Source organism: Tupaia chinensis, unplaced genomic scaffold (genome assembly GCF_000334495.1).
Source record: "Tupaia chinensis unplaced genomic scaffold, TupChi_1.0 Scaffold139733_1, whole genome shotgun sequence".
Classification (NCBI taxonomy): Eukaryota; Metazoa; Chordata; class Mammalia; order Scandentia; family Tupaiidae; genus Tupaia; species Tupaia belangeri.
Window position 1 is genome coordinate 1,186,082 of NW_006199613.1, and position 10,207 is coordinate 1,196,288.

Here is a 10,207-nt window from a genome sequence, read left to right on the forward strand (position 1 = left end):
TTTGGGAGAGGTTTTCGCTATAGGGCGCGTGCGCTCGCCAGACAGAGAGAGACAGAAAGTGAGAAATCACCCCCCAGGGGGGATGTCCACGCCGCAATCCCTTCTCCTCCATTCTCCTCTCGGGATCTTGGGCACGCACGCACACGCGCCTGGCGTGAGTTTTAAGCCACCAGGTCCGGGACGCGAACCGCGGTCGACTACGTGGGAGTCCAGCGACATAGCCATTACGCTAACTGCTGGTTCCCCATAGCTTGCTTTTAAAAGCCTTTCCTTTTACTAAAAATATTTCTTTAGATTTTTGCTACAGGGTGCATGCGTTTGCTGGAGAGAGAGAAAGAGGGAGAGTGAGAAACCACCCTCCAGGAGAAAGGCCATGCTGCTGTCCCTTCTCCATTGTCCTCCCGGCACTTTTGGGCTGTGCTCACACGTGCCCAGCATGGTTCTCAAGTCGCCGGGAATGGGACTAGAACTGCAAGGTTGGCTGTGTGGGATTCAGCGCCTTAACCACCATGCCACCTCTCTGGCCCCATGTCTGCTGCTCATTCTTCCTCGGGTAGCAGCTGTCTTGCTTTCTACAAATGTGGCATAGGAATGGAGTCAGGGCCGGCCCACAGCCTGGTGGCTGAGCGCAGGCTGACCCAACTTCAGGGTGCAGCGCCCAGGAGGGCCACCGGGTAGCGTCCTCTGGTTTCAGTGGCCAGCACTGCTGAGCTCCTGCCCTGCTGCGCCTGGTTTGTGCGGTACCTGACGGCATGACTGCCAGAGAAGACGCCGCATCCCCATTACAGAGGGAGAGACTGAGGGCTAGAGGGCGAGGCTCTGCGCAGACCCGGGTCACGTGGCCAGCGGCCTTCCTCGCTCCCGGGGCTTGTCCTCACCTGCTGCAGGCCTGACTGCTCGGTGACCCTTGCCACGGGAGCCTGCATTTCAGGGGTGCACAGGGCAAGCAGGGGGGCCCACGGCAGTCGGGCTCGGACTGGGGGGGGCGCCCTCCGTTCAGGGTTCCCTCTCTGGGCTGGTAGGGGCAGACCGAGTTACCCTGGACCCAGCCTCTTATTAGGCAGAGTGAGGCACTGCCTCTCCCCTGCGCCCAGCACTGCCTGGTGGCTGCAGGTTTGCCAAAGCTCGTGCGAGGTGGAGCCCAGGCTGGCACAGCCCGCGTTCCCACGCCAGGACTCTGAGGCTCCAGGGTGGCGCTCTCTCCTGTGAGGCAGGACCAGCCTGGCCACACCCGGGCGTGAGCAGCGAGAGTCGTTATCAGTGAAAGCAGCCAGGACCCCGCGAGCCCCGGGCGTGCAAGGCGGCCTGCTGTTTCGGTCCCAGCCTTCGCCTAGGAGGGCCGGGCGGCAAGAACCTGTCCCTTCCTCAGCGTTGAGCCTGCCCCAGGCTGGTCGCGTGAGGTGTGGCAGATGCAGACCGGGCTCCTCTCAGGGCCATGTCACTCAGAAGGCATCCGGTGACTCAGGGAGAGGCCGTGCCTCTGCCACACCCGCAGGGGAGGAGACAGGAGGGGAGAGTCCTGCACTGAGCCCCAGAGGAGGGGCCGTGACTTCCCCTCTGCCACAGGTAGCCTGGACGGGCAGCGTCTGCAGCCCTGGGGGGCCATGCTGTGGACACAGTGTAAATCGGGGGGCAGTGGCCATGGGGCGCAGCCCTGGCAAGGCCACACCACCAACGTCCCAACCCGAAACATGCCACAAACGTGACTTCAGCGAGGTGAAGGAGGTGGTCGCAGCCCTGCTTGTAGAGCGTAAGTGTGTGAGTCCCCCACACACGCAGGGGCAACGCACCGTGGTCACTCAGCACGCGTCACGATGTGCCGGGGGCAGCGTACAGGAGGTCCTCCTCGCTCTCTATCCCTCTCTGGTTCTTAAATACCATATTTCCCTTCATAATAAAAAAAAACGGGGTGGGATCCCAGCACCCCAAACCCGGGTGCCCTAAGCGTGTCAGCGTGAAGGACCTCCAGTCTCCGAGCACCAGCAGTGGGCATGGATGCACACTCAGTCGGCAGATGCCAGCTGCGTCCCACCACCACAGGGCAGGGCCAAGCCCTGGGCGGGGCTCCCTTGCAGCCCCAGCGCAGTGGGCCTAGTGCGGGGCCGGGCCCAAGGGTTCACGACATGGTTCACGAATGAGCGGGCGTGTAAGTGGTGGGTGTGTAAATGGCAGGCCCGTGAGTGAGCGGAGTATGCGAGTGGACATGTGAGTGGCATGTGCGGGGAGCTGTCCCTAGTGCTCTGTGAGAGAAGACTGCAGGTCACAGTGGTGGCCGGGCTTCGAGGGGCAGCGACCAGCCAGGACTTAGAGTGGCGGGAGGCTGCTGCGGGACATATCTCCCTTGTAGGATTTGCCAATGTTTAATAAACTCGATTTTACACCGGTTCTAGATTTGCAGGCAAGTTGCAGTCCCAATTACCACACCTAATTTCCCCTCTTTAATTTCATTTATTATTATGACTTTGAACTTGCCGAAGGGCACATGTGCTCCCCAGAGATGGAGAGACGGAAGTGAGGCAAGCCACCGGGTGCAGGACTCGAACACCCTAACCACCGTACCACTGCGGCCCCTCGCTTCCCCCACACCTCTTATATTCGCCACACTGCATGTGTGCCGCCCCGGTGAAGTGCCATCCGCACTTGGCTGACGCACCTCGCTGGCACGCCCATGGTCTGTGCCTTCTGGGTGGACGAGCGTCTTGTCTTGTCCCAGGACCCCATGTTACACCTCGTTGTCACGTGTCCTCAGGGTCTTCCGGACTGGGATGGTTTTTCAGACTTGTGCCTGGCGAGCTTGCAGCTCAGAGGAATGCCAACCAGGGACCTTGCAGAAGAGCCTTCCACGTGGGCTGGTCTCAAGTTTTTCTCATGATTAGGTCGGGGCTACGGGTTTTGGCGAGAAAGACAGGGGCAGAGCGGCATGTCCATGCATCTGTCACGTGACTCGTCACTGCCGACACCAACCGTGACCACCTTGTGGCAGCACCTTCATGATGGCCCAGCGTGGAAACTGCTTGGTGCTCACTGGTCAGACAGACCTGCATGGGAGCCTCCCTTGGGCCCATCAGACAGACCCGCAGTGGGGCCTCCATCAAGCCGGTCAGACAGACCCGCAGTGGGGCCTCCGTCAGGTAGTGTCCCCCACACAGGACATGCAGGGAAAGCCAGGGGTCCACAGCACAACCAGGTGAACGTAAGACGCCCGACCCAATAGGCCATGTGTGTGATTCTGTTTCTATGACATGTCCAAACAGCAGATTCCTAGAGACAGAGGGAGAGGAGCCGGCCGGTGGGTGAAGTGGTGGTTAAGGCAGCTGGATTCCACGTGGCTGGCTGCTTGGTTTGAGTCCTGGACCTGGCAGGTGGAAAAACATACCCAGTGTACATACGTCCATGTAACATCCTGGGAGGAGAATGGAGAAGGGAGTGCCATCTCCCCAGGGATGTTTTCTCACCTTCCCTCCCTCTCCCTCCCTCTTTCTCCCTCCCTCTCTCTCTCTCTCTGTCTGTCCCTAGCAAGTGCATGTGTCCTATCTCAAACAAAAAACAGCAAATACGAAGTCGCTTCTTCTGAAACTTGTCGTTGCAGACAATGTCCCAGGACTCAGGGCTCAAGTGCTTGGACACCTCGTCCCCCTCATGTGCTCACTCCCCTTCTAGCATTTTTAAAAGAGATTTTTGCTATAGAGCATGTGCGCTCACCAGGGAGACAGAGACAGAGAGACAAAAAGCAAGAAATCACCCCCCAGAGGAGATGGCCACACCACAATCCCTTCTCCTCCTGGGATCTTGGGCACACACGTGTGCACACACACACACCTGGTTACGTGGGAGTTCAGGTTATGCCCTCTGCTGGTCCCCTTCCTACTTTTTAGGGGAAGGGCAGGAGAGCCAGGGCCCGCCGGGCAGGCAGTCTGCAGGCCTCACGTGGTATCAGAGCTGCTGTGCACCTCCGCGACAGCAGCCGTGACGGGAGAGCCTGGAGGTGCCTCCAGCACTCGCTCTCTAAGCCATCTTTTGGTCCAGGACCAGGGCTGGGGGGCGGCGTGGGGCAGGCTGGCAAGCCCGTCCCGCTCCCTCTGCCCTATCGTCCATGCCAGAGCAGCCAGTGTGGGGCAGGCTGCTGTTCTCTCACGACTGTCCCCCGACAGCCCCCTCATTAGCTAGGCGGTCAGAGACGGCACGATACCTTTGACCTTGAACTCATAGAGCCGTCCAAAGCCAGGCCAGTACCTTGGGCTGCTTTAATAGCAGAGGCTCCCGGTTGCGAGAGGCCGGAAGCGAAACAGCTCTCTGCGTACAGGTGGCTCAGGGTCACTGGAACCAGCCCGTCCTCTGGCTGTGCACGTCACAGAGACAGCAGGAAGAGGCAGGGGCGACGAGAAGTCGTTCTGCCCTTCAAACCAGGAATGTGACCCAGATGATCAGCATCGGAGATTACTCCTGCCCTGGGTCTGAGAGCCATGGCAGGGGCAGAACAGAGTGGTAAGCCGTCCCCCGGGTGCAGGTCAGAGCGGTAAGCCATCCCCCAGGTGCGGGTCTGGAGCGGTAAGCTCTTTCCCCGGGTGCGGATCGGGAGTGGTAAGCCGTCCCCCAGGTGCGGGTCAGAGCAGTAAACCCTCTCCCCGGGTACGGGTCGGGAGCGGTAAGCCCTCCCCCAGTGTGGTCAGGAGCCGACTGGAGGAGTCACGTGTAGTCCCAGAGCTCACTGCCACTGGCAGCTGGTGCTGGTCCCACTTTACAGACAGGTGCGAGGCTCAGAGGCCACAACTGCTGTGTTGTAGTCAGGACAGACTCTGATGGTGGAAAGAGAGGATGGGTGACAGGGGAAGCCTCGGGTCTGGTATCTAGAAGGAAGGGCATGCCCTCTGGAACCAGCTGCTGGAACGTACACTCACCCCCTACACTTGGCAGGAAGGCCTAGTCTCCCGCTAGGCTGGGAGAGGCCAGCACCGTGACTTCTGAGCATCCTGGGACAGAGGGAGAACCCACGTGTGGTTGGGCTGGGCTTATGGGGTGTGAACACGTCCCATGGAAGCAGCCAGAAGATAGACTTGAAAGAGGACTTCCTGGCAAGGGGAGCTGCCATGAGCCCTGGTGGGGGAGTAAACCCTGAGATTGTGCACCAGGTGGCCATGTAGGGGTGTGTGTGGAGACCAGCTCATCTGAGCAAACAAGGTGACCTTTAGACATACAGAAATGCAGTTTCCCTAAGCTTCATTTGCAAAGCAGTGAAAATGTTTGCATACGAAAATGCTAACTGCCTGTTGTTGATACCCACAGAGCAGTGTCATGTTAAAGGAAGCCACGTGTGTTTAACAAATCTTGCCCCAAAAAGATCAGAGAAGCTACATGGCACCAGCCCGCATCTTCAGACGATTTACATTAAACAACTGGCTTTATATCCCACTTCTTCTTCCCCCTTTAAAAGAATAAACCCGAGGCCGGTTTGGGTCACAGCTTTTTGTTAGGGAAGTCCACGAGACCCTGACTTCACTGTATGTCTGCGTCTTTGAGTGTTTATTTTTATGTTTATTTCTAATCCACAGCCTCCCTCTGAGGAAAAGCGCATTCTGCCGAGTGGGTCTCAGCAAAGTGGCACCCAACATGGGGCCAAGCACAGGGTAGGAGGCAAGTGGGCATTCCTTGAAGTGTTTATTTCTAATCCACAGCCTCCCCACTCAAAAAAACCTGTTCTCCTGAGTGGGTCCCAGCAGGTGTGGGGATTCAGGGGCCCGAATGTGGAGGACACCGGTCCTGAGTGAGCCCCCAGGGGCTGGGCCTTGCCACAGTCCCTTCCAGCCCATTCTACCGTGTATAGTGGCACATTCTGTTGTTGTTTTGTGGGGATCTTTGTGTGCCTTTTAGAAAACCCTGGGTGGAGAAACAACCTCCTGAAACTCTTCGAGGTTAGACGAGACTGGCACCTTGGCTTTCTGCCCTAGGCCCGAGTGCTGACGGCTAGTCCTCTGCCAGGTCCCGAGCACTTTTCCTGGAGTGACCCAGACCTGCTGTTAGTCAGGGGTTCCAGAAGGAGACTGAGGCCAGGGCCGGAGCCACAAGGCAGGGGCGAGGGTTCCTGAGCGGTTTAGGCTGCCAGCAGAAGGAGCACCATGGAGGGGAGCCTGGTCCTATGAGGGCAGGGCAGGGCAGGGCAGGGCAGGGCAGGGACGGGACAGGACTTCCAAAACCTCGTGACTAGATAAGGGTGAAGCGAAGGAGGGAAAAACAGGTAACATAAAGAAACAAATTTCGGAGTGAAGGGCTGCAGTAAGGGGCAGGGCAGGGCAGGACAGAGTGGAGAGCTGCAGTGAGGGGCAGGGCAGGGCAGGGCAGAGTGGAGGGCTGCAGTGAGGGCCAGGGCAGTGCAGAGTGGAAGGCTGTAGTGAAGCAAGGAGAGACTGAGTGAGCCCAGCCCTGCTCCTCGCCCCTACCTCAGCTGAGCTGCTGAGGGACCTGCAGCTTTTCAGCACAACTTCAGAGGGAAGGCGGGCAGGGCTATCCGCCCTTCCGCTGGCCCTCCCACAGCGGTCAGGCCAGGCTGGCCCAGGGCAGCAGGGATGCGACTGGGCTGAGAATCAGCAGGTGTCTCAGAACGTCCAGCAGGTGACAAGGCCCCTGAATCGCCCCACCTGGGGCCAGATGAGGCGTCTGGCTCACAGCAGAGCTGTTCTCAGGGTAAGCAACTGGAGAGAGCCTCGCCCCAGCTAGAGCGGGTCCCACTGAGCACCTTCATTTCCTTCCCTGAGCCATTTTTTTAAAGTAGAATTTCTATAAAACGACAGATTTTCCAATCGCCTGTTTTCTCTACGGGCTCGTAATGACAGTAGCTGATGGTGTCGTTAAAAGCACAAGTTAGAATGCAGGAACCGGCGTCTAACGTTCTCCCGGGCAGAAGCCCCCACCTTGTACATCAGCCGACCCCGTTCCAGGCTCTGCGTGGGTACCTGGGTCACAGTGTGAGCGCTTCTTTTCCTTTCTAGAAATTCAGCTTCAGGGACACTGGTGACACAGCTCTGAGATCTGAACTCCGCCAGCCGGTCACACGGGAGGTCCGGATTCGATCCAGTTGTCCCAGGGCTGGTGCTGCAGTGCCTGGCTTCAACCCCAGTGACTTGGGAGGCTGAGGCAGGAAGGTTGCACTCCAGGCCGGCCTGGGCTAGCAGGAAGGTCTCCTGTGAAAGAGCCAGGCCTGGAGTCCCGGGAGGGCAGAGGCAGGGAGAGCACAGCCGCAAGACTGTCTTAAAAGAAAGAAAATTCGGACACGTCATTTTATGCCGTAAAGTTGACGTTGAAATTGCACCTGTCTTCCTTGGCCCCGGAGAGACGTCCCATCACCCCCGTCTCACTCCTGCACCCTTCCAGGCCCCTCACCATGACGGTCCCGCTGGCCGGAAAGTCCCATCCACTGTGCACGTTTGGCAAGCCCGGGGACCCGCCGTGTGCTGCCGGGCCCTCAGACAGAACCGGCTTCCTCCGATGGCTGCGGGGTCGGGCCAGAGGCTGGCGTTTTAGCGCGAGGGTGCTGACCTGGCCTGCCTTTGCTCCGCTGTGCCCTTGGGCTCTTCAGCTTTGCTGTGCATGTGTGTGTGCGCACATGTGTGTCTGTGTGTGCATCTGTGCGTGTGTGTGTGTGTGTGTGTGTGTGTGCGCACGTGAGAATTCTGACCGCACTGCCTTTATAAATGCAGCTCGTGATGGCGTGGCTCCGAGTCCACCCCGCTGGAGGTCAAGCGGCCTGTGGCGGGTTCTGTGGCCCTGGCGGGTTCTGTGGCCCTGGCGGGTTGTCTTCATGGAGGGCCAGCTCCAGGCTCCCAGCTCCCAGGTCACCCAAGGACAGGTGTGTCCCCCAGTACTCTGGAAAGAGGCCACCCAGAATCCCTTAAAGTGTGGCCTGAGTAACACAGAGCTCTCCCACGGGAGGATGCTCGGTGGCCCGGCCAGTCCTCTGGCCTCCCCACCGCGCTGTGCCATGCCGCTCACTGCTTCTCCAGGGCTCGCCCCTAGGTCTGAGTGCCTGGGATCTTGGGCACACACAACACACGTGCCCGGTATGAGTTTAAGCCACCGGGTCTGGGATTCGGACCGCGGTCGGCTACATGGGAGTCCCGTGACAGCCATTATGCCAACTGCTGGTCCTGCTTGTTTGTTTGTAAAGGAAGGAAAGAGGCCGACTGGCGGCATGGAGGTTAAGGCAGCTGATCCGACATGGCCAGCTGGGCAGCTCTGGGCCCAGCAGCTGAGGGACACACCGGGCCGCAGTGCCCCCACGCATGACCTGTCTGTCTCCCACAGGTGTCCTCTCCCTCCCCGCGCACTTCAGTCCCTACGACGGCGGGTCCCTGGGCCGGGACGAGCGGGCCGACGCCTACGCACAGATGGAGCTGCGGACGCTCGAGCAGTCCCTCCTGGCCACGTGTGTGGGCAGCATCTCAGAGCTGAGTAAGCGTGGCGGCCGCGGTGGGCAGGGTCTGAGGGGCGCAGGCGGGAGCTGGCCTTCCCGAGTCTTCCGCTGCCTCCTTCACGCTCCTCAGCTTCTCTGAGTGCTGGATCATTCCAGGCCGGTGCTTGCGAGCAGGCGTCAACAGCGTGAGCATTCCGGGCCGCACGCGACCTGGTGCGCCTCGTCCAGGCCGCTAGTGTCTTCAGAAAGCCCAGCTGAGGGGCCGGCGGGTGGCGCGGTGGTGGAGGCTCTGGACTCCCACGTGGCCCACTGCAGTTCAACCCCGGAGCCGCTTTCTCACTCCCCCTCCTGTCTCCTGGTGAGCCCACGTGAGGGAGAGGGTGCAAGGACCTAGCTAGGTGCCCATGCCCACAGGGTGGCAATGAGGGGTCTGGGGCAGCCCAGGATGGAGCACCCCCACTGCTCACAGCTGGCCCAGCAGGGAGCACTGAGCGCCGGGTTCAGACACAGGAAGCTAGATGCGGGTGCCGCTGGCTGAGGGGGCCGGGGCGGCTCCCAGGTCTCGGGCTCATGGAACACGTTGGGAAGCCCCTGGCGAGTCGGGACCACCTCGCAGCGGCTGCGGGAAGCGTTATCAGGGGACAGCAGGCCCTCCTGCCCCCGGTGACCCCGCTTGTCAGAGCAAGCACCAACACGCTGGCCCCTCAGGGCCCGGGGCCGAGCCAGCAGGGGCCCCTTCGGGTTCCTAGCCCTGATGTTGGGCGGCGGGCTCTCCTCCCGCCACTCTCCTCTGCACCACGGCCACGGCACAGTTCGAGGCCGCAGACCAGATTATAACAGGACGAGGCAGGCAGGACTTCACCTGGGTGTCACGGCAGCCAGGGCGGCACACTCTGCCTGGGTCCCACCAGAGGGGCCCGAGGACGTGGGCTGTGGAGGTGGCCTGGTCCTCACTCCCAGCACATGTCTCTTGGACAGGGGGCTGTTCTAGTGCCACATACAACCCGACAGTGAGGACACAGCCCTCCCCCCTCCGGAGAGCACGGCTCTATCTTGTTCTCGAGTGTTAGACGAGCATTTGCTGAGTGCAAGAGCCCGGGCCGAGTGCCGAGTCACGGGTCTCATTTACTCCTCGGAGCGCTCAGGGAGGCTCCCAGTTCATCAATAAAACCGAGACCCTCCTGAACCCCAAGATGTAAGCGTGAACAGCTCCATCATCCCCACTTGGATTGGCGGCTCCCGCCCAGCACCTCCCACCCCAGGGCCTTTGCACCGGCCCCTCCCCTGCTAGTGACGTTTTCTCCCAGACACACAAGCCGGTGGCCCTCCCCAGTGGTGCCTGATGAGACTTTGTCCCTGAGTTCCCAGGGAAGTGGGCTCCCGCTCTCACCCACATCTGCCCGTAAAGGCTTCAGTCCTGTCCAAAGCACTGAGCACCTTGACGCTGATTAGAGATTTCCGTGTAAAGAGCTTACCCTCTCCGCGGCTGGAGGGTCCGCCTCGTCAGGGCAGGCCGTCTCTTCCCTCTGCGGAATCCCCAGTGTGTGCGCATGTGTGCATGTGCGTTCCCCCACAGGCGTGTCTGCATGTGTGTGCACTCCCCCACATGTCTGCACGTACATGTGCCCAGGCGTGTGCACAGGGAAACAAGCCCTGTCTATTTGCTGTGTGGCTCCCAGACCATGCCTGGACCTGGCCCACGTGCTGGTCCAGCCACCCCGGGACAGAGGGAAGGCGCGTCCCTGCAGCGTTTTCTCACGACGGCCGCAGGACAGGTGCCGCACGCCCGGCACGCCGGCCGCC

General features: G+C 60.3%; 1 protein-coding gene across 1 annotated transcript in view; it reads left to right on the forward strand.

Annotated features, from left to right (window-relative positions):
* Positions 1-10,207, forward strand: part of ABTB2 (ankyrin repeat and BTB domain containing 2) — a gene marked incomplete at its 5' end in the record, with an annotated part of 102,625 nt that overhangs the window by 56,000 nt on the left and 36,418 nt on the right. The window contains 1 exon segment of the mRNA XM_006162102.2: positions 8,296-8,442. Within this exon segment, the coding sequence (XP_006162164.2) occupies positions 8,296-8,442 (147 nt within the window).